At 44.5% G+C, this 24,339-nt stretch overlaps 1 protein-coding gene across 1 annotated transcript in view; it reads right to left on the bottom strand.

Moving 5' to 3' along the window:
• The window catches only part of Pfdn1 (prefoldin subunit 1), a 51,157-nt gene that overhangs the window by 5,582 nt on the left and 21,236 nt on the right, over positions 1-24,339 (bottom strand). The window contains exon 3 of the mRNA XM_057788969.1: positions 23,109-23,193. Within this exon, the coding sequence (XP_057644952.1) occupies positions 23,109-23,193 (85 nt within the window). The remainder of the gene's footprint in view (positions 1-23,108; positions 23,194-24,339) is intronic.

The following is a 24,339-nucleotide window of genomic DNA, read 5'->3' as shown; positions in this document are numbered from 1 at the left end:
TAGCTTCTCTAGACCCTCGCCAGCTTCAGAAAACTGAAGGCAAAGGCTATCTCCTCCTCCTCTGTCCCTTGACATCCCAGATTAAAAGTCCAAAGAACAGTATGATAGCTCATGCCTACCATACATAACCCAGCACCCAACTGTGACTTTAAAAAAGAAAAGAAAGAAGAGAAAAAGGAGTAACAAAGACGGGGTTGGAGAGGGGGCTCTGTTGGTGGTGTGTGGATTCTCAGCACACACTTACAAAGCGAGTGTGGTGGCCCATGCCTGCGATCCTTGTGGGAAAGAAAGACACAGGACTGCCTCTGGTTCCCACTGGCCATATTCGCTGGGCCCCTGCTGCAAAGGAGAAGGTGGAGAGCAGCTAGTGAAGACGCCATGTTGACCTCTGGCCTCCAGTCTCTCACACTGGAGGACACGCACAAACAGGCACACAAAGCACAGCCCAGACTTCTGACCACTCTCGGTCGTCAGACATGTAGCTGGTCCAAGGGGCTGTGCCTACCATAATGAAGCTAGAAAAAGGCCAAGATATACTAAAGGTAAGGGGGTCTATCTTGGCAGACAGGAAGCCAACGTGGAAAGCAAGGGGGAGAGGAAGAAAAAGAAAGGAAGACAACAGGCAGGACAGGAAGTTAGGAGGCAAAATGAGAGGTCTCCCTAGCCAGTGGGAGCATCTCTGGGACAGCAAGGATGTCTGATGAACTGGTGAAGAGAGTGTAACAAAGACAGGAAAAGTCAGGATGTGATAGAAGAGTCAGGTACCGACCACCCGTGAACTCCCACTGAAGATGCTGGTCCCACGGTGACTGCAGAACCACAGCTCTGAAGGACAAGCTCAAAGAGAACAAGCACCTTAGCAGGGTACGGTGCCTGCATTCTTACAGAAACTACAGTAGGGACAGCCTTTGGAGGCCATTCTGCTCAAGGACAGGAAGGAGCCCATAATTTGTTCAGTAGACACAGACTGTAGTTTTCCTGCAGAAAAGTTGATGCTGCTCCCATCTGGGGTCATACCCCAAGCCACCTGGATCCTCTGCTCCTCTGCTCCCTGTCCAACTCAACCCATCACGACAAAGCGCTTGCTACACTGCTCCAGTGGTGTGGGAGAATTGTCTGTATTCTGTCAATCATGTTTTAAATAAACGCTGATTGGCCAGGCAGGAAGTATAGGTGGGAAAACCAGGCAGAAAGTAGAAATGATGCAACGAGAACAGGAGAATTCTGGGAAAGAGGAAGTTGATTTCTCCAGGTCCTATGCAGACCACTGAGGAAGCAGGATGTGACCTACCAGCTGAAAAAGGTACCGAGCCACATGGCAAAAAATAGATCAAAATAATGAGTTAATATAAGCTACAAGAGCTAATAAGTAGCCTGAGCTAATGGGCCAATCAGCTTTATACCCTATAGAGATCCCTGTGTGATTTTCTTTGGGGCTTGCTGGCTGTGGGTTATCGGGCGGGACAGAAACCCCAACAAGCAGGCCCCCTTCGTGTTACACTCCAGCATGTCAGAGCATAAACACGAGATTGGGGGTGGGAGGCTTTCTTCTTCCAAACCAGTGGCTAGACCCTAAGTCCCCCTGAGGTCATGTGACCTCTACTGCTATGAATACCATTGGTGAATAAAGAAACTGTCTTGGTCTGTTGATACGGCAGAACTTAGGTAGGCAGGGAAAACTTAAACTGAATGCTGGGAGAAAGGAGGCAGAGTCAGAGAGAAGCCATGAAGCCACAGCCGGAGACAGGCGCTGAAACTTTGCTGATAGGCCACGACCTCGTGGTGATGCACAGATTAATGGAGATGGGTTAAACTAAGATGTAAGAGTTAGCCAATAAGAAGCTAGAGCTAATGGGCCAATCAATGATTTAAATAACACAGTTTCTGTGCGACTATTCTGGGGCTGAGCAGTCGGAAACCAACATGCGGCCATATTACAACACTGCTGCCTTGCCTAAGAGTTCCATTTAAGCTCCAAGAAAGTTGGGGGGCAAGGGTGAAGGAAAGCTTACAGGGAGTGCAGGGCCAGAAGGCAGCTTGTCCAAAGCAATGGCAATGAGCAGGCTTCACCCAGTCATCAGCAGCAGGCAACACTGGCTTAAAAGTGAGGGTGAAAGCCCAGAAATCCTGTCCACTGGCCGGCACTGATACAGGCTGGGACACTGGTTCAGCAAAGGTTAGGGGGAGAAGGGACCTGGAGAGCAGTGGTTTCTCGTGTGGTTTCACCCCAGAAGCAGAGCATCAGCAGGGAACTTGTCAGAAATGCACATTCTTGGGCCCCAACCAAGACTCACTGAATCAGAAACCCCGGGTTGAGTGATAATCTGTGTTTTTACAGCCATCCGGTGATTCCCAAACCTGCTGAATCCTGAGAGCCAGTGTTCCAAATCAGGAGCCAGGAAAATTTTCCAATGAAAGGCCAGATAATAACTAGTTTATGTTGTATGGGGCTGTCTGTTACTGTAACACGAAAGCGGCCACTGACAATGTGTGAGTCAGTGGTGTACTCTCAGCCGGCACAGCAGGCCTTGGAAAAAAGACTGAGGCCCAGGTCTGCTCGGCAGCTGTAATTTGCCAGCCTCTCTCCTCAAAAAGACGGAGCTTTCCAGGGTGGAATGAGCAGAGCAGGTGGAGTTGCAGTGACGTTAATCAATGAACACTAACAAACATGACCATTTCCATGAACTCATTCATTCAGCTCGCTTCATGGAACAGCTTTCCCGACTTTTTCCTTCAACTGGAAATGTCCTGGTGTCAGACATTCACGGCACCCCACTCCCAGCTGCCTGGATGAGGCCCCATTCACTGAGGGGTGGGGGGGCTCTCTGCCTTCTGCTTACGGAGGTTGCATCATCAAGTGACTTCAACTGGAAAGCAGATGACAACCCACTGATACCCCCCATATTCCACGCAGCTCGGGGTACCCACTAGATTCCACACCTTCAGTGATTGTGCCCCTCCAGGCTGGACTCTCACCACCACCTCGAGACCTCCCGGACACCAGTGCCTGCGTCCGCTCCAGTGCATCCTCAGTCACTCTCACAGTCCAGTGTGCCACCCGTCCCTCCCCACCTACCCGGCTTAGGTGCCACAGACCAGAAAGGAATTTTAAATTTTCAAACACACAAAAACAAGCTGGGTGTGGTGGCGCACGCTTTTAATCCCTGCACCCAGGAGACAGGGGCAGGCGGATCTCTGTGAGTTTGAGGCCAGCCTGGTCTATGAAGAGAGTTCCAGGATAGTCAGGACTATTACACAAAGAAACCTTGTCTCAAATAAACAAAAAAATGGGACTGGAGAGATGGCTCAGCAGTTAAGAGCACCGGGGGCTCTCCAGAATCCCAAGCTCAATTCCCAGCAACCACAGGGTGGCTCACAACCATCTACAGGAGGACTGATGCCCTCTTCTGACCTAAAGGCGCACAAGCATACGGAGCACTCATACATAAAATAAACAAACAAATCTTTAAAAAATGACTTTACTGCCTCCCCTTTCTCCTTTGCCCTTTCCCTCTGTTGCAGCTGCCTAGAAGATGCTAGCCTATGTTAAAGCAGTCACCTATGCATGCCTGCAACGGCTAGGTACTGCTGAAGAAACATTTCAATGTGCAGGACAGTTCCACAGACCATGACCCTCAACGGATACTCATTGGCCAGAAACCTATTAAAGTCCTCAGTGTGTCCACCTGTCTGTGCTCCAAAACTAGTTCATACTCGTTGTCTCTGTCTTTTTGAATCTCTTCTCCAGCCTCCCTCAGTTCACCAGAATAAAGAAAATCTAACGATCAATGCTTTCTGCTGCTGAATGTAATGAATCCACATGTGAGATGCACCCCTCCCCACTGTTAAGCGTCCCTTCCTTTCTGTAGGAATCAAAATCAGTCTCCTACTTAAGCAACAGTGAACTCCTGGTATTGATAATGACTCTCCAAAACACAATAAATAAAAGTGAATTTTAAAGATGTTTTAAAGAGGAGTGGGGTGGAGACATGCTTGACCTGGTGTGGATTTTAAAAATGCAATGCCCACCTCCAGTGACACACTTCCTGCAACAAGGCCACGCCTCCTAATCCTTCTCACATAGTACCACTCCCTGACGACTAAGCATTCAAATATATGAGCCTATGTGGGCCATTTCTTATTTAAAACCACACAGAATGTAATAGGGTTCTGAGGGAAAGCAGTCCACAGGAGGAAGCATCAGAGGTAATCAAGGCTATTGCAGAGGTGCTTCTGAACATAGACCAGGGCAGATGTGTTCAGAGACCTGGATATCAACAAAACTGGAGCACAGAGATGGGCAAGTGAGAATCAGTCAAATTAGACAGAGTCTTGTTGTGGGGTATTTTGTTTACACTCTGACACTACCAATAAAGTTTACCTTGAATCAGAGAGCAGAGTTAGCTACTAGTTGACCAGAATTAGCCTTAGAGGTTTTGGAGGACCCAGGACATAAAGAATGACACAGAAAGTAGTAGGAGGGGCTTAGAATGATTCACAGGCCTTTTTTGGACCAAGGAAGGAGAGGGGAGGGAGGCCACTGGTCGCTTCTCTGGTCAATCAGGTTTTTACCCTGATATCCAACTCCCATGAGTTTTACTTAATAACAGAACAATACAAGTAATTGCTTCAGGGTCTTCTTATTTGTTTTTTGAGACAAGGTCTATCTACATAGCTCTGGCTATACCAGAACTCACTATGTAGCCTGCTACCCTGGAACTCAGATCTACTTGTCTCTGTCTCCAGGGTGCTGGGATTAAAGGCATAGATCACATGCCCAACCAATTATACAGGGACTTAAGCCACCAAAGTTCCAGTATTTATCTTAAATGCAAAATAAAGCCACAAGGTTTTAAACTCTAAGAAAAGTCAAATCTTTTCACAGAATCTCCTTCTGACTGAAGCTCAGAAAGAAAACACAGCTCCCCTCAGAAGGGCCTATGAGTCACAGACAGGTAGCAGGTGTGCTCAGGACAGTGTTTCTTTGTCCGCAGCGAGGCTGCTGTCATGGCTAAGCATCCTGAACCAGTTGCCTGTGATGTGCAGATAGAATGCTGAGTTCTATGGCTGAGAGATGCTGTGAAGTGCAGGATTACAGACCACACATTTTAAATGCGGGAATTTACCAGGGCACTGCAGCAGTCTTTAAAAGACAGTGTCTTACCCGTACCCTCCCCCAAGTCAGGCAGGGGTGGTACTCACCTTAATCCCAGCAACTCAGGAGGCAGAGACAGGAGGATCTCTGTCTGAGTTCAAGTTCAGCTTGATCTACAAAAGAATTGTAGAATAGCTGGGGCTACACAGAGAAACCCTATTTCAAAAACAAACAAAAAAGGGACAGTATCCTAGTGGTGACAGTGGACAGTGAATATAAAGAAGAGAGAGATTTTGGGAGGGGAGAGGCGGGGAGCAGAGAAAAATGTAGAGCACAATAAAAATCAATAAAATAAAATTTAAAAAAAGAAAACAGAAAAATAGAGAGATTTTAAGGAACATCGTGAGGAAGAGTAACAATAGAATTTCACCCAAACCTTCGCTGTAACCTGCATGAGGTATCAGGTGCTGGGGGAGAGGGCGAGAGGGGAATGTTCTCCAGACCCCCCACCTTGCTTGGGCTTGCATGCTGGCTAGCTGGCTGGCATCACCTTTTACTGAGCTTAGGAATCCAGGAACAGGATTGCAAGGGAAGATTACAAATTTTATTTTCAACATACTGTGTATAAGGCACCTATAACACACCCAAGGTAGATGTGAGGTGAAAACCGGACTGGACCTGAAGTCGGCAGAGGTCAGTTGGGGCTGGGGAGAAGGTGTGGTTGATGGACTGCTTGCTGTGCGAGCCTGAGAACCCAAGTCCAATCCACACACCGCACCGCGGGCCGGACCATGGACAGCGGCGCACTCCCCGGAGCCGGAGGCCGAGCAGGTGGGCCCCTGGGGCTTACTTACAGGCCTATGAGAGTCCCTGTCCAAAATACGAGGAATGCCACCCAAAGCTGACTTCTGTCCTCCACATGCACATAAGCGCCTGCACACACATGAACAAAACATAAACCTTTAGCGCCAGCACTCAGGAGGCAGAGGTGAAAGAGCTTTGTGAGTCTGAAACAAGCCTGAGCTACACAGTGACTTCCAGCTAGCAAGACACAAGAGACCCTGTCTCAAAAAACAGAAAGTTGAGAGTATAACTTGGGAGGTTGGGGATGTAATGTAGTTCAGAACATAGTACCTACCTAATACGTGTGGAGCCTGGGATTCAGTTCCCAGGACCACCAAAAGAGAAAAACTAAAATCTCTCTCACACACATATCTATAGATGTATGGGCAGTAGGATGGCTCGGTAGGTAAGGGTGCCTGCCACCATGACCACCTGGGTTTGATTCCCAAGACTCACACGACGGAAGAGAACCCATTCCTGCAAACTAAGATATGAGTGACATTGGAAGTCATGAGAAAGGATGACACTATAGAGTATAAAAGATTAACCTTAAAGAAATTCAACAGCTTCTGACTGGAGGTAGACGAGGAACAAACAGGCTAAAGAGGAGAAAAAAACAAGAGGAAAGTGGCCTACGAAGACATGAGATCTGACAGGAGCAGCGACAATGTCACCGGTGGTGCCTGGTAGGGACGAACGGGGACACACACACACACACACACACACTCTGGGGGGCTGGGACAGGTTAGAAAGGAGGGAGGAGAGGAGGGAAGGAGGGATGGATGGAGGGAAGATGGCTGTGTGGAAAAGGAGGGGCTATCTAGATTCTAGGATATCTTCTACTCTGAGGCCTGACCCCTAAGTTTCATGAAAGAAATAAGGCACTATTGTAGTTGTCAAATGTTTCCCTGAGAGACCCTGGGCCTTGTCAGACCCAGGACCGCTGCAGAAGCATGCTCATAACCAGACGGAGAAGTGCCGAGAAGGCCAGAAGTGCTTGCTCAGGAAATACAGCAGCCCAGAAGATGTCCTCAGAGACCATCCAAGGCCAAGGCTGAGAATCCCATTAAGTACTTGGAGATCAGCAAAAGGCAGCACAGAGAACTACCAGTATCCTCACAGAAACCCCGCGGGATTGCCTGTCTCAGCTGACAAACATTACAAACCTACACACCACAGGTCTCTTTCCAGGAGAAAAATACAAGGGTTTGGTATATAATCAAGAATATGGAGACACACTTTAAAAAAAAATCAAGAATTTTCTTAATATATATTTGCTTTTCCAAGATTAAGAAACGGTTCACAGGGCTGGACAGATGGCTCAGCAATTAAGAGCACTTTCTGTCTTTCCAGGACTCACTCAATTCAGTTCCTAGCACCCACACTGTCTGGTGACTACTGTGACTCCAGCCCCCGAGGCTCAGATGCTCTTTTCTTGCCTCCCTGGGCACCTACACATACATGACACACACACAGAAACATGCACAGCAATTGCTTTAAGGTTTCTAAAAAGAAGGAAACAAGGATCTCGGTAAAAGAAACTGAGGAACTCTCACTCCAGCAGCACTAACGCAAAAGCGGTGGCTGCCCTGTGCACCCTGCCCGTCTTAACAGGAGCCAGAAATCAAGTGTTCACGGCAGAGTTTGGCCTGAAGGCCCAGTAAAGCAGAGTGCACAGGGTGTGCCCAGCTGGGAGAGGAAGCAGGGCCAACACCTCACATTCTTAGAGGCGGGGGTGTGACTGACTCAGCTCAGTTGGGGACAGGACTCCCGCAGGTGTGTGAACTTGTGGCCAGGCTCTCTGCTCCAACTGCTGTTTTCCTACAACTCAATAGCAAAAAGAGCAATTAAAAAAACAAAAACTAAAACAAGCAAAGGGAGCGGGGAGCCGCTCTGTGGGTAGTGCACTAACTTGTTACCAAACCAGATGAACTAAATTCAATCCCAGCTCACACAGTGGAAATTGTCCCCTGGCCTCCACACAACACATACACACCTTCATACATAATAAACAAAATTTAAAAATTATGTTAAATCGAAGAATGTGAAAACAGAATTTTCTTTTTAAAATGACATATTAATGGTCAATCGGCACATGAAAAAATAATTCAACATCATTATTTATTACAAAATTGCAAATACCACAAAAATCTAGTATCACAATGAGAGAACATTTCACTATCTTCAAAATAACAAGTGTTGGTAAGGATACAGAAAAACTGAAACCTCTGTGTTGATGGCAAGAACATAAGGGGTGCAGATACCATGGGCAACAGTTGGGGGGAAGTTAAGACATTAAGTCATATGACCTGCCAGCTTTCACAGGAAGGTGATGCCAAGAGAAAGAAACCCAGGTGCTTGCTGAGACTGTCCTTAGCCAAGGCAGAAACAGTGCACATGCCCATGAGTGTTTAAGACATTATGGAACATTCATACTACGGATTACTATGCAGACAAAATGAGGGGGAAGTATTGGTAAATGCTATATCACAGATAAACCCTGAAAATAATTACGCTAACCCCCAAAAGTTATGTTATACAAACAACAAAAATAATCAATCTAGGACCATGGTGATGACTTGGCAGGTAAAGGTGGCTGGTGCCAAGCCCCAAGACAGCCTGTATTTGATTCCTGGAACCCACACCACAGGAGAGAACAGACCCTCAAAGCTGTCCTCTGACTGCATACAGATGCTACGGCACAAGTATTCCTACACATAAGTCACAAGTGTGTGCACATTAGTGAATAAATAAAAGTGTAATGAAATTTCTAAAGAAAGTCAGGCAATCTAGAAACAGAAAACAGATGAAATGGCTGCCAATGGAGACTCAATGGTGGGAAACTGTAACCAGTATGCAAGCTGGATTCCTTTGGGAAGACTTCTGGAATCACAGTAGTGACGGTTATGCGACAGTTTTAGTTCAGCTGCATTTTATCTCACTTAAAAAAGGTCTTCTCAAACTGATGCACCATGCAGGTGAGGCACTGTGCTGCAGCCTCCGTCTGGAACAGGTGCAACAGAGAAGGAGCACCTAGCGGATGCCACCCCAGTTGTACCCCAAGCAATCTGCAGCCACCTAGAAATTTAAGGGAACCACGCACACAGTGGCCAGGGAAGACAAGCAGAAACCCTAAGCATTAGACCAATGATTTAATAGGGACTCAGAGAGGCAATGAGCAAACAATGGCAAGGAAACTCCCATGTGGTCACATTGCTACTCCCCAATTGAGTTAACATATTTATACAACTGAAAAAATAGAGATATGGCCACCGGAAGCCCATAAAAGGACCTGGAAACGGTGAAAACAAGCTCAAAGCCACGGCAGGCACAGATGCATGAGTCACAGGCACCGCCTGGCTGATCTGTGTGGGTCAACAGAGGGCAGAACTGAGACGACAAATCGACTCCGGTATCAAAGGGCTATTTATAAAGCTTTCCAAAAACCTTGGCTTTTGCTTCATCAAATGGAAAGGAAAAGAGGCTCACTTATACCTGTCCGTAACCCCCCCCCCCCCCCCGGAGACACTGCTGTCTCTAAACTAAACTCCTAGGCTAGACAAGCAACCAGGACCTTGTTCCCAGCCAAGTGCTCTGACAGAAAGACCAGGTCCACATCACCCACTTCTCAGTCCAGGGTGATTGATACAGAGTTCAGACCATGATGAAATCATTCATGGACCAAACGTCACAGTTGTCATTTGTCCTCAACTCCACACCCACCCATGCTACCATGGAACTGGTGTAAACAGACTGCAGTTTCATATGCTATTAGCTCTGATCTAAATAGCTGACATAATACCAATTAAATTTATAATGACTTGGGAGTAATAAAAGTGTCCTTGGCACAATTCTCTATGCAAGCATGATTCAAGGGGTGGTTTCATTTTGCCCTTTCTTCAACCCCTAGGTGACAGGCTCTGGAGAAACCACTCATAATCTCTACTCAGAGCTGAAGTTTTTAAGAGAATTATAATTTTATAAAAAGATCAAAAATCCTAGAACATTCAAACATTCCATAAGAATCCCACCTCTTGGGCTAGTAAGAGGACTCAGAGTAAAGAAAGGTGCTTGCTACAAATCTCTGGAACCCAGAGCAGGGGAGAAACAAGATACACACACACACACACACACAGAGAGAGAGAGAGAGAGAGAAATGTTTGGAATAATTTTCATTTCTTTAGAGCCAAAGTGAATGACGGCATGCGTTGGGGTCTGGTGGCAGAATTCTGGCTTCCCATCTGATGTCCTCTCTTTCTCTGAATAGGTCTTAGCCCTGCCAAGCACATGTGATCTTTATTTCCCAACTATGGGCAAAGGACACCAATTCACGAGATGGCTTTCTTCATTCTCCATGGCTGTAAAGAAATCAGAGCACCAGATACCACACTTATATCCTCCAGTCCAGCAGTGAGCCCTAGAGTTTATGCTTCTTGGAGGAGTCTCGGGGCCCCATGGCACACTTAAGTGAGGTAAACTATAGTTTCAACAGTAGATTCTTCAAACAAAATACAGAAAGTTACTTTTTCTTGTGGAATTTACTACAACAGTTTAATGTCAACAAGCTACATCTACTTATGTAGACAGGGCTTTAAAACTGCTACAGAGTGAAAAGAAGTCGCTAGGAGATCTGAACGGCATTTTGTCCATCATGTGTCCACAGCATGAACACAGCCAACAAAAGCGTTCCCTGGTCACTCAAACAAATGAACTAGGAGGGGCTGTGGGGTCTCCTTCCTGGCAGTAGCTGCTTCTGGCTAACAACAACTAGGCTATACCGCTGGGGAGAGAGCTTTTCAGACTCCAGTCTCATCAGTGTTGTGTGGTGGTGACAGCAGTGGTGGCAGTGATGGCGGTGGTGGCAATGGTGGCGGGCTGGTGTGTGTGGAGGGAGCTGTTGGGGTTTCTTTTTAGGTCATTTTGTTCTCTCCCTATGTAATCCTGACTGGCCTGCAACTCACTATGTAGACCAGGCTGGTCTCGAACTCAACAGATAGATCTGCCTCTCCCTCCAGAGCACTGAAAGGTGTGTGCTTCTGCATCTAGCTTTGGTTTCTGTAAAAACCAAAATTACAGCTAGATGCTGGGGAATGGCTTGCCTAGCACGTGCAAGGCCCAGGGTTCAATCTCCAGTACTGCCGCGAGGGAACAATCAAGCTTTCTTTCATTTGTTAGCTCTGGGTGACGAGTACACGTCTGCTGGTTGAGACAGGGTCTCACATGACCCATGCTTCTCTCAACAACACAATTTCTGACCTTCCTCCTGAGTGCTGGGATTGCAAGCCTGTGTCCCACACCTGGTCTACATGGCACTACTGACCAAACTCAGAACTGAGTTACATCCCAGTCCCAAACGCTGTTTAAATTTTGCATATCTCTATGCCCTGATTTTCCAATTAAAAACAAAACTTTTATAAACATTTGATGGCAATACGCATGATCAGTACACAGGTACAGTGACACACGCCTTTGATCCCACACTTGGGAGGTAGAGGCAGGTGAATCTCTGTGAGTTTGAGACTGGTCTACATAGTGAGTTCCAGCACACTTAGGGCTATCTAGTTGAGACCCTGGCTCAAAAAAATAAAAAAAAAAAAAAAAAAAAAACACAAACAAAAAACAGGTGTCGGGCTCATATCATAAGTAAATAATAAATTACTCATGTGCAAGGCTTAGTACTTTTAAAATTAGTTTTGAAACTTCAAGACTGACTAGGAAACACTGGTGTACAGAGGTTAGCAACATCTGTTCCTATGAACACGTGGACTATCACAGTGGATCACCTCTGGGAGCCCAGGGCACACAGAGCAGTGTATGCAAACCACAGCGAATGAGTCACTGGCACCAGGAACAGCTACTTACTCAGAAGTAGAACTCAGACCAAGCGAGTGAAAGTGATGCCAGCCATTTCCTTTCAGCTCCCTTCTCCTAGGCCTTTCCACTCTGACACGGCCCTGCCCACATCATCTGTGATTCAGATCCCTCCGTCTCAGCCCCCCAGCTGTGGGGAGGTGACAGCCAGCCCTAACCTAACGGCACTGTCCCAGTCAATTAGTGACACTTTCCCCAGGGTGCTTAGATCTGTGTGTGCAGAGTTCCAATTGTCTACATGTCTATAATCCCAGCAGGTAGGATCAGGAGTTCAAGTCTTCCTCAGCTACACAGTGAGTCTGTAGGCCAGTTTAGGCTACCCAAGACCCTGCTTCAAAACACAAAACAAAACCAAAAACTTCCACCACATCTTAAAGGTTGGAGAATGCCTCCATCTTGTGACCCTGTCCCAGACCCTCTCCAACAGAAGGGATGTAAAGTGCAGGAGGAGAAAAGACTCCAGGACACAGGACAAAATCCCAGCCTCGCCTGACTCCTCTTCCATGCTCAGACACAATCATCTTCTCTGCCTTCATATTTATCCACTGCCACCGCCACAGTCCAAGATGGCAGAACCTACCGCCTGGATAGCGCAGAAGCTTTCATCGAACTATCCACTGAAGCCAGCAGGAGATGTAAGAGATGAGTAAAAGCCGGGCGTGCTGGTGCACACCTTTAGTCCTAGTAATCGGGAGACAGAGGCAAGCAGATCTCAGAGGCCAGCCTGGTCTACATAGTGAGTTCCAGGACAGTCAGGGCTACACAGTGAGACTCTGTCTCAAAAAAAAAAAAAAAAAAAAAAGGAGGGGGTGGTGGTAAAGCAAGCATTCCCAAAGCCTGCAGTACCCAAGCTTCATGTGAACACCAGGCTTCCCTCAGACACACTCAAGCCTTCCATCCAAAAAATCTGCAATGAAAACAATCCATTTTTTGGCTCTGGTATTAAAATGGTCAGATTCAGACACTATCCCACTCCAAATCAAAACAGGAATTATGCAAAGAAAGGATTTCAGATGAGACTTTAGCAACCTAGACTATGAAAACCCAAGCAAGTCCTTAGTAGGTTAAGTCAAGAAAAACTCATAACATCAGAAGCCTAACAAAGTCTTTCACCCAATTCACCTCTCTCTGTGACACACAGAGGGGACAGGAAGACATGCGGGGATCCTTCAACAGCTTCACAGACACAGACTGCTGGGTCTCCTTTACAGCGAGCATTATTTTGATTAGGAGAAATGGAGACCAGAGATCCAGACAAACCCAGGCACAGTTTTCCATGTGGCTGTCTCTGACTCTCCGGCTGGCTTTCGGGACCCTATTCTTCATACTGGGTCGCCTTGCCCAGCCTTAGTACATGGGGAGGTACTTAGTCTACTGCCGTGTTTTGTCCACATCCACGGGAGACCTGCCCTTTTCTGAAGAGAAAAGGAGGAGGAGTGGATGGGGGCCCCTCGCCGCCTCCCCCCCACTGGGACGAGAAGAGGGAGGGGAAACTGTGGCCAGGGTTTAAGAATAATTAGTTAATTTTTAAAACCTGCTGAAAAAGAAAAAAAAATCAAATACAGGAAGGGCCAGCAAGATGGCTCAGTGAGTCGAGGTGCCTGCGGCAAAACCTGGCTTTTGGTCCCCAGGACCTACATGGTAGAAGGACAGAACTGACTCCTCGGTCAAGCTGTCTTCAGACTGCAAGCAGGAGCCTGTGCATGATCACACACAAATACATACAAAATAAATAATGTTTCAAGTTTTAAATTAAATGCAGGAAGGTGTACTGGAGTCACATGTGTGCTTAACTTTTTTAGTCAACCTGACTCAGGCACCTGGTTAGGACTAAGTGCATTTCCTTTTCACACATTAACTCTCCCATTCGAACCACCAACCCTCATTTGCCTTCCTTCTCTCAACACACAAGCTCTCGCAGTGCAGCCCCACTATCAAAAGCCAGAGGTACAAGACCACAAATGCATGTTAATCTCCAGCACAAACGGAGTCAGAGCAAGCTTTGTGAGCCCCTGGCTCTGGCTCTCCACTGTAAATGGATGTGAGTATACAGCTCTATGGGGTTTGAGAAAAAGGAGCACTCAACGGTCTTGTCAGTATTTTAAACAAACATCACCTTCCTCCCCAGGAACTCAACTGAGCACCATCCTATGTAGCTCAACAGCAAAGGCCTTAGAACTCCCTCCCCTTATTTGTTATTTTAGCAATTTAGTGGGCGACGCCTGACAACTAAACAGGCCTAGAATAGCTAAAGGGAGGGGGATTATCAAAAACTACCAGCAAAAAACAACGAAGTCACCACTTCCTCCCACCATAAGAAAGAACCATTTTCCACATCTCTGCAGCATCACACAATCTGAACCTTTGGAGTCACAGATAAAAATAGTATTGCAGTACAGAAATCAGTGGAAACTGATACAGTTTCCTGAACTGGAATTCTGTTCCACGCTCACATCTATTTTCTTAAAAACAAAAGCAGAAGTTGGGTGTGGCGGCATATCTCTGTAATCCCAGCACTTGGGAAGCTGAGACAGAAGGACCAGGCCTTCAAGGACAGTCTTAGTTACTTAGCAAGTTCATAAGGGCCAAGGCTACAGAGACCCCCATCTCAAAAAACAAACAAAGCTGAAGTGAATAAAACCAAATTGTTTTACAAAAAAACAAAACAAACAAACAAAAAAACCCTTAGGACTAGCCAGCAGTGGTTAAAGGTTAAAGGTTTGCTGCTTACGCCTGACTTCAACCCCAAATCCCACATGGTGGAAAAGACCTGACTTCCCCTCATCTACTGACCTCTGCCCGTGTACTTCAGTGTGCATGGGTTCATGAGAGAGTGCACACACACACACACACACACACACACCAGGCTGTGAGCCAAACTACTTTTAAACCATCATAGGAAAACCTCTGACTTAAGTTACCACCAAACTATGGAGGGAGATACCATCCTGCCACAGATGCGCTCACTAAAGCAGGCAGAGCCTTCTCCTCACTGAGGAATGAACACTCTGGCTTTTGCTGGACAGCACCTTTCTGTCTGTCTGTCTCAGGTTCTCATGGAGCCCTGGATGGCCTGGAACTACATAACAAAGGAAGACCGTCAACTTCTGATTCCCCTGCCTCTACCTCCCAGACTGCACCTGCTTGGTCAGTATCTGTCTGTAGCTTGAAGCTGGCGATCCCCTGTATTGTAAGAACAGCAACTGACCGAGTGAGAATGAGGGTAAGTGGAAGTCCACATGGTTACACCACCAAGGAGCTGCCCACTAACATGAAGGAAAATTTAAAAAGGAACTCATCAAAAGAAACAAAACTCTAGGTAGCCCAAAAAAGACCTGAGGCACAGGAAGCCAGGAGTCTGTACTTATGACTGGACATATAAAGTGTGTAGCAGCCAAGGCTGAGGTCAACAATCCTCTGAAGCATGCAACAGAACGACTGCTGTGGCACAAACACTACAAGAGGAGCAACAAGGCCACCTAGATTCAGATCCGTGAGAAGAGAACAACTGAGCCAAGATGTAGAAAACCCCCCTCTGGGCTCACTGCGATGCACACGTAGTTACTGAAGGGAAAACTTAGCCGCAAAATGAAGGCTCACCACCAGGGAGTAGAGCCAATCAAAGGAATGAGCATATATAAAGTATCTGTAATGTGTATTTTACAAATAGATAAATAATAGAGTTGTCTAGTTAAAAAGAACAGTCCATTTGAACTGTTTACATCTAAATTCTCCTCAGACCAAAAATATTTCTACTGAGGATATGAAATATACCAAAGTTTCTATTTGGGCAAATTTCACCAACTAGAACACAACACAAGCACACTAAGGCACTGGGAATAGTGATGCAGGGAACATGTGATCAGAACAAGAACACATGTGGGCGCTGAGGGACCGACCCTACACCACTTCTGAAGGCGACACCAGGTGAGCATGAAGTACATCCCGCCGCCTATGACACCAGGACACGGGGTCACATAGAGTTCACCATCAACTAGGCTCTTTCACACTTACATCTTAAACAACCAAAAACTATTTTAAAATGAACATTTTTGTAAGTGCTGAGAATGCAAATGAACTCCATAAAGAAATAACCAGCCATGTATGAAATCTCAATGTACGAAGCACTAAAAACCATCACATGGCCCAGAATTCCAAGCGAAAACAAAGGAACTTGGCTGGAAACTTGGTCTTTGCATTTTTTAAAAATAAAAAAATAGCCAGGTAGTGGTGGCACACGCTTTTAATCCCAGTACTTGGTGGCAGAGGCAGATGGATCTCTGTGAGCTCAAGGCCAGCCTGGTCTACAAGAGCTAGTTCCAGGATAGGTACCAAAGCTACACAGAGAAATCCTGTCTCAAAAAATAAATAAATAAATAAATAAAAATAAAGTCATAAGTGCCTAGCTAGTACTGAAAGTTAGAAGTTTGTGGAGTCAATTTCTGACATATAATTCTTTCTAGGACTCAAGTTCTGCTGGGGTGAAGATAAAGGTAGTCTCCAAAACGAAGTCCCCTTCTCAGCAAGAGTATGCTATAAACTGCCAGGCACTTTGAGGTCTGTAAGGATAAGAATGGACTGTGTCCTAGAACTTCTATACAATGTGATACTAGACAGCAAGTCACCTTGGATAACAAACACTCCACATACAACAAAGTCCAAAAAGAGGTTAAGTCACATTATTTTTAGGATACATTTGCAGGTAATAATACTAATACTTTTATTCTATGGGTGTTTTGCCTTGATGCATATCTGTGTACCACATGCCCAATACCCACAGAAGCCAGAAGGGGGCACAAGATCACTTAGAAACGAGATACATATAGGTGTGAGCTGCTATTGTGGGTGCTGGGAATTGAACCTGGGTCCTCTGGAAGAGTAGCCAGTGCTCTGAATGGCTGAACTATCTCTCTGGGTCCATAAAGAGTAAAGTAGAGCTGAAAAGATGGCTCAGCTGCTAAAAGCACTGACAACTCTTGCAGAGGAAACAAATTTGATTCCGACCCCCCCCCCAGCTGCCTGTAATTCCAGCTCCAGGGGATCTGACACTAGCTTCCTTGGGCAATTGCCCTCTCATGTATGCACCCACACAGACATACACACAAACCCACACTCATACCCACACAGACACACACACATATAAATAAAATAAAACTTAAAAACAAATTTTTTTAGATTTTTAAAAATAACTATCTTTGTGTAGGAATATTTTACATGTGTACCACATGCATGCCTGGTGCCTTTGGAATCTGAAAAAGGATGTTAGATCCCCTAAAACTGGACTTATGAATGGCTGTGAGCTGCCATGTGGGTCTGGGAACTGAACCTGGATCCTCTTCAAGAGCAGCAAGTGCTGGATCATCTCTTCAGCCTCAAACAAATCTTTTTTGAAAAATTAAATGGTTACCTCAAAAGTTAGGGTAGTGAAAATAATTAACTAATTAATTTTTTAAAAAGTCAGGCATGGTGACACATGCCTTTAATCCAAGCACTGAGAGGCAGAGGCAGGCAGATCTCTGAGTTCGAGACCATCTGGACTAGAGGAGTTGGACAGCCAGGGCTATGTAGAGAAATCTTGTCTTGAGAATAAAAGGCGAAAATAGGGTGAGATGGTTGTCAGGTATGGTAGCACTTTCCTTTAAACCCTGAACTCGGGAGGCAGGGACAGGAGGATCTCTGAGTTTGAGACCAGTCTGATGTACAGAATGAGTGGTAGGCCAGCCAGGGCTACAGTGAGACCCTGTCTCAAAAAGAGCAGCTGCCTGTGGGCAGGGGCAAGGGGGTGCAGTGTGACCAGGGAGTGAAAAACAAACATTCTGGCACCTCTGGTGTCTTGCCCATATCTGATTTCTCAGCCTTATAATTATTATCAGTATTTGCTTTATAATTCTTAAACTATATTTAATACATATTTCTTTGAATTCCATATGTCATTACAAAATAATTAATTAGACTAAAATTATAATGGGTTCTAAACTGAGTAATTCAAGCAGCTGAAATGGGTATATTCCATGCCTAAGATTTCTGAGTTATTTTTAAAGAATTATTTTATTATGATGGGGGTGTGCATGCTAGTGCAGCTTGTGGCAGAGGCCAGAGGTGTCAACCCCCCAAGCTGCAGTTACAGGCAGTGTGGGCAGCCTGACGAGAACAGTGGGAACTGAACGCAGGGCCTGCTGAAGAATAGTGTGTGCTCTTAAGCACTGACCATCTCTCCAGCCCTCATGCTAAATGTTTTTAAAGCATTCTGGAGACCTCCAAAGACAGGTCCCATCACAGAACCCCTGCCAGCTCAAAAATGAAATATTTACAGCAAAATTGGACATCCACCCTAAGTGCCACCTGTGCTCTGGAAAAAATTGCCCTCAGTGGGGAGAGTAAAATTTCCTTAATTGTAGGAATTCCCCCAAAATATGTTCTCATCAGGGATCAGAGCTAAGCCAGTTGTAGCATCACAGATGCCTCCTATCTGGTTCCCGCATCAGTTCTCTTCCGCTTTCAGAATTTAATAAAATGTTTTGGATTTTACGTATAGCCTGGGCTGGGGAAATATTTCAACAACCCTAATATTGCAACGCTTTGCCTCAGAAATGGCACAAAGCCAAGGACCAGAGGCCTGCATTTCCTCACTCTTACTCTGTCACTGCTGAGCTAACCAGGGTGGTGGCAAGGGTGGTAACCCTGTTGGACACAGAAGGAAAAGGCAGAAGAGCATACAGATGTGCCTAAAAGCAGAAAGAGACCATGATGAGGGTCAGCCTCAACAGTGCTGATCCCGAACAGCACAGGAGATGAATTAACAACAATCGGATTGACGGCTCTAACAGCGGATGCTAGAAATAAGTGGGAAGCTACTTTCAGAAGAGCTGAGACAGCCCTAAATCAAAAGCGTATGCCCTGAAGTATGCATGCAGTAACCATGGGCACTTACACCCGCACAGCCTCTAATATCACTGCCCACTAGACTGGCGGATGAAAGGCACATTCCTAAATACCCTTAGAGAAGGAGATCCCAGCAATCTTTCATCACTAACTGAATACGCAGAAGAAAAATAAGAGAGAATTATTAAAATTAATGTGAGTCTGTTCTAGTGCACAAGTGGGTTTCAGGTGCAGGAACAGATGATTAATGTGTGCAATTAAAAAAAAAAAAAAAAACCTAAGAGGCAGGCTGTGGTGGCACACGCCTTTAATCCCAGCCCTGTGAAACCAGAGGCAGGAGATCTCTGAGGCCAGCCTGGTCTACAGAGTGAGTTCCAGGACAGCCAGGGCTACACAGAGAGACCCTGTTTCAAAAACCCAAAACCCAAATCCAAAATCAAAACAAAAGCTCATAGGGATTTTTTTCAGGAAAATTTGTTTCAGGAAAGAAAAAGATCTTGCACGTGTAGGCTGATGGTAAAAACAGGGGTCATTGGCCAGGTGGTGGTAGTGCACACCTTTAGTCCCAGCACTCCAGAGGCAGAGCTCTGTGAATTCAAGGCCAGCGTGGTCTACAAAGTGAGTTCCAGGGCAGCAGGAATGTTGCACAGAGAAACCTTGTCTTGAAAAACCAAAACCAGAGGTCACAGGCAGAGATGGAAAGTGAAGGCATCTCACACCACTGTTTTGTAGCTACTGCATTTCTTTTCTTTACTTGCATTTTTTTTACAATTAGAAAGAGAGTGTGTGTGTGTGTGTGTGTGCACGTGCATGTGCTCTCACACACACGTGCACCATGGAGATCAAGAGAACGACTTCAGGAATTGGTCTCTTCTGTCTCTCTGTGTGTTCCAGGGATTGCCATCAGGTTTGGCAGTAATCACCTTTACCATCTCACTGAAACAGCATCGTTTAACACTCGTAGGTTTGTTATAAGCCAGTTAGCATGTCTTCAACAGTGTATGCTAACTTCTGTCTGTGTCATATTGTAGTAATCTCCGGGATACTTCAAACTCCCTCATTTCTCCTGCTCCCCTATCCCTGCCTCCCCCCAGCCTACTCCCATCTACTCCTCCAAAAGGGTAAGGCCTCTCATAGGGAGTCTGCCATATGCATTTTCTAAATAAAATGATATAGGATGCTAGTTAGGGTAAAGTATAATGCAAACACAGCTCTCATAAGTACTGGGAAAACAAAAAAAAATCATTTTAGCCTTAATAATATAGTTTTATAATATATGCTTAAAAATACATGCTTTGTTGTTACCAAAATCTGGGATATCTTCAAGGCTTGTCTGTATGCTAAGGCAGTCATAAGGTGGGAGGAATGGAAAATAAAAAATCAAATAGAAATTTACATTATTAAATCAGAAAGCCATCAATAATTATCAAGTGACATAGAATAATGTTTTATTTTTAAATGTATGTAGGTATGTATTATGTATAAAAATACCTATACTGAGCAAAGTTTAAAACAATACATACCAAATTGTGCAGTAACATTTGGAGGGATACAGGAAAACAAGGAGATTATATTTCCATGCTTAATTTTTTCTATTGCTCGAGTTTTTTTTCTTTTTATGGTGTAGAGTATAATTTTTATAATATAAATAACATATAAAATTAAAGATCTGAAAGAAGAAAATTAACTTCCTAGAGTAGACGTTATTTAGCCCTGGTAGTTTTCTGTGGCTTTAATTAGTCTTTCAGATAGGCGCCAAAGGCCCTAACTTGGTTCTACTAAACAAAATATCCAGCAGTATTTGGGAGATCTGAAAGAAAAGCTTCTACAAAGTAAATTCCCTTGTGTTCGTTAGAACTGAGCAATATGCTAAAATCATGTGTGGCAATTTTATCTTGGTAACGTGTGTGTGTGTGTGTGTGTGTGTGTGTGTGTGTGTGTATGTGAGAGAGAGAGAGAGAGAGAGAGAGAGAGAAGAATGCAGATCTCCACAGAGGCAAGGAGGGCAGTGGAACTCCATAGGTGGTTGTGAGTCAGCTGCCCTGGGTGCTGGGACTGAACAGAGGTGTCCTGTGGGAGCTGCTTAAGCTCAAACTCATGAACACTTACTTCTCTAGGCCCCTGGAACATGTTTAAGTATAAAAGCTAAAAAAATAAGAGCAGAGAGTATAACACTTGCCATCCAAATCTGACCACCTGAGTTTTAGCCCTAAAATCCACAGAACCAACTCCCAAAAACTGACCCTGATCTCTGCTCAAGTGTCATAGTACACACACAAAAACATTAAATTTTGCACAAATAGTTAATGTATATTTATAACTTATTCAACACGGATTATAAGAAAAAAAAATCTGGGGGCAGCGCGACAGCTCTTCTGGTAAAGGCACTTGCCAACAAGCCTGATGACCTGAGTTCAATCTCTAGGTCCCACAGGGCAAAAGGAGACAACCAACTCTTGAGTTGTCCTCTGCCTTCCACACACAAGCCATAGCACATGCATGTTCCACCACCACACGAAAGAAAAACATTATTTCCATACAGTAACCCTGTTTAACAATCCAATATACAGCTTTACATTCAAAAGCCAGGAGTGTTGGCATATACCCACAATCTCACAACTTAGGAATCGGAGACAGGAAAATCAGGAGTTCAAGGTTATCTTTGGCTACACAGCAAGTTAAAGGCCAGTATGAACTAAATGAAACTTAGTCTTGAAAGCCATAACACAACAAAATTTAGACACATAGAATGACTTTAGTTCTGGTTTGTTTCCACAAAGCATTTAAGCACATGGGGCTGAAGAGATGGCTCAGTAAAGTGTTTGCCGTACAAACATGAGGACCTGAGTTCAAATCCCCAGCACCTGTACCATCACAGCTGGGAAGGCAGAGACTTGAGGGTTCCTAGAGTGCTGGCCACATCAGTGAGTTCCAGGTACAGTGAGAGACACTCTCAAAAACTAGAGTGACAGAGAAAAATACCAAGGTTGACCTCAGGCGCCCACATGCACACAAACACATAACACAAATACACATGCACATGAACACATAACACACACACATACACAAAGGAAAAAACTTGCATTCTGCTATTTATTCATCAGAACAATTTTCAAATGTATTCACTTAGCTGCAAAAAACAATTTTTTGTTTAAACTATATGAAATAGTTTCATTTGGGTTATTCAGATATTTTTGTTTTTTCTTGAGTGAAACTAACAGGAAGAATATTTCTCTAAAGCAGCTCCGAGGCACAAAGGCAACAAAACAGGCTATAACAACAAACTGGTTACTGTAGGCTGACGGATTTTTTTTCTTTATGGTTTTTGTTTTATTTTTACATTGCATCTTTCCAAGCCACTAATACATCAAGTTAGTTTAAATTATCAGTCAAACTAAAGTAAATCTAAGAAGCTCTTCCACACTCTCAGGCTATGCCAAATCAGTGCCCTGAGAAACCCCCACTGACTAGAGGGGGTGTCTCCCCAATTCAGCAGAGGGTTGAGTCATATTCTAAACCACTGCCTCAACAGTACTGACAGAAATTAGGTCACCTGACCTATGAAATCATAGTATATCCACCCCGGTCACAGGAAATCTTGGTACCTAAGAAACAGCCATCTAACTGTTGTGATGTACAGGACTGGCCCTTCACCAAAGCCCCGGGAAAAAATCCCATCAAAGGTCTCAACCAAAAGAAAACTGTAATAAGCTTGAGCTTCCCACCACTTCCTGATCTACTATCTTTTACCCAAGCTTTAAAGATGCTTGCTTTCCTCGCAGGAGCACACACCATCACTCAGACTGTTTATTAATTATGGCTCCCTACTTTGTTATTGTCTAAATCTAAGATAAAGAATTGCGTGTAAAAGAGACAGTACAGTAAGACCCTCTGGCAGCTGCTGCTATTGTCCAATATTCTCTCCATCGCCACAGTCCACTACTCTTTTGTCTATGGTTTGTTTTGTTTTGTCTTAAAGAAACTGTGTAGTAAAAGGCAATGGAGAATACACATTCAGACCAACACCTTATCTTTAAAAACTGCCTACAGGGGGCTGGAGAGACGGCTCAGCTCACTGACTGTTCTTCCAAAGGTCCTGAGTTCAATTCCCAGCACCCACATGGCAGCTCACAACTGTCTGTAAATCCAGTTCCAGGGCATCTGACCAATGAACATAAAACAATAATAATAAAATAAATTTACAAAAAAAACTGCCTACAGTTTAAAAAAAAAGTTTCGTTTCTTATCTTCAAATACCGCTATGAATATGGCTGTTCCACAGTTTTAACAATTACAGTAAATTAGAGAAAATGAAGCCACGACCTGCACTCTGTCGGTCAGCTTTCGTTTAACACAACACAAAGGAGTTACCACGTCTCTTCCCTACGAGCTGGCTGCTGTTGTCATGTGGACATACCTCCAGTTCTTTAATTTTTTCTTCTGCTACTTTCTGTTTTTCTAACAGCTGGTTGTGAATTACTTCCTTGGATTGTAGAATAAACCTAGAAAACAAAAGAGTTGAAAATGATGGCACATGGCTACTGTATTCCAGATCAACAGTTACACACCCACAAATACTCAGCACTAGATTCAGGACCAAAAAAAAAAGAAAAAGAAAAAACAAAAACACCCTGTTACATTAAATACTCTGGAAACCATAATGGTTATAAGCTGTCTCAGCCAAGGAAAAAGAAAGGGTTAAAAGTATATTCTGTGTTCCTATTTAAAAGACAATCTGTCATTGGAAGTATTTACGGATAGGAAAAAATGGCAAAAGCATTAAAAAAAATCTATCAAAAAGTCAACATATAAGCTACCAAAATTCCTGGTAACTTTGAGCTGTAGACTTTTGTGTAGACTTTAAAGCAGTATTTGTAAACTGCAGTGTCCTTCCATCTTTTCGAGATTTTGCAGCAACCGTAACTCATGACCTTTCAAAGTCACAATCAAGTACTGTGCTAGGATCAATGCCTTAGTGTGTCTATGAGCTCCGCACACAAAGGCACTGTATAAGCCCTAGTATCTTTTATTATTATTCCCAGAGTATGTAATACCTCTGAAAAGCTCAAAATGCACAAATAGAAAGCTTTAACTTTTCCATTTCACAGTCAGGCACATTATTTACCAGTGCTGAGGGTAAATACGGGGAAGCTTTATATATTAACAGAGTCTGTTCTGCCTGCGGCGTTACGCTCATAATTCTTGCTTCAGGAAAAAAAAGAACAAACCATTTCACTGCTTCAAGAAGAGGGCTGAATGAAGGATTTCTCTTCTACTGGAACCACGGAAAAACTCCAATTACTCAAACCACTTTCAGGATTGTCTAACTAGGCTGAAACAGATTTCAAAGAACAACTGCAACTACTTAGGAACACGGCTCCCCCTTTGCACTTAAGGATTCAGCAGCAAAGAACTAAACATTATCTTTTTAACAAAAAAAAGTCAAACAAATCAAGGTAATAACCATTTGTAATATTCTCTGCCAACTTTGAAGCAGCATCACTGTGCCTAGGCGGGACCTCACCGAGAAGCTCTGTTATCATGGAGAGTGGACAAGGGGAAGGAGTCCACCAGGGCAACTAGAGCCCTGACCCTGGGGAAAATGTCTTCTCCGTCATGAAGAGACCTGACCGTACATATTAATACAA

The sequence above is a fragment of the Chionomys nivalis genome, chromosome 14 (genome assembly GCF_950005125.1).
Source record: "Chionomys nivalis chromosome 14, mChiNiv1.1, whole genome shotgun sequence".
NCBI lineage: Eukaryota > Metazoa > Chordata > Mammalia > Rodentia > Cricetidae > Chionomys > Chionomys nivalis.
This window is presented reverse-complemented; position numbering and strand designations above follow the sequence as displayed.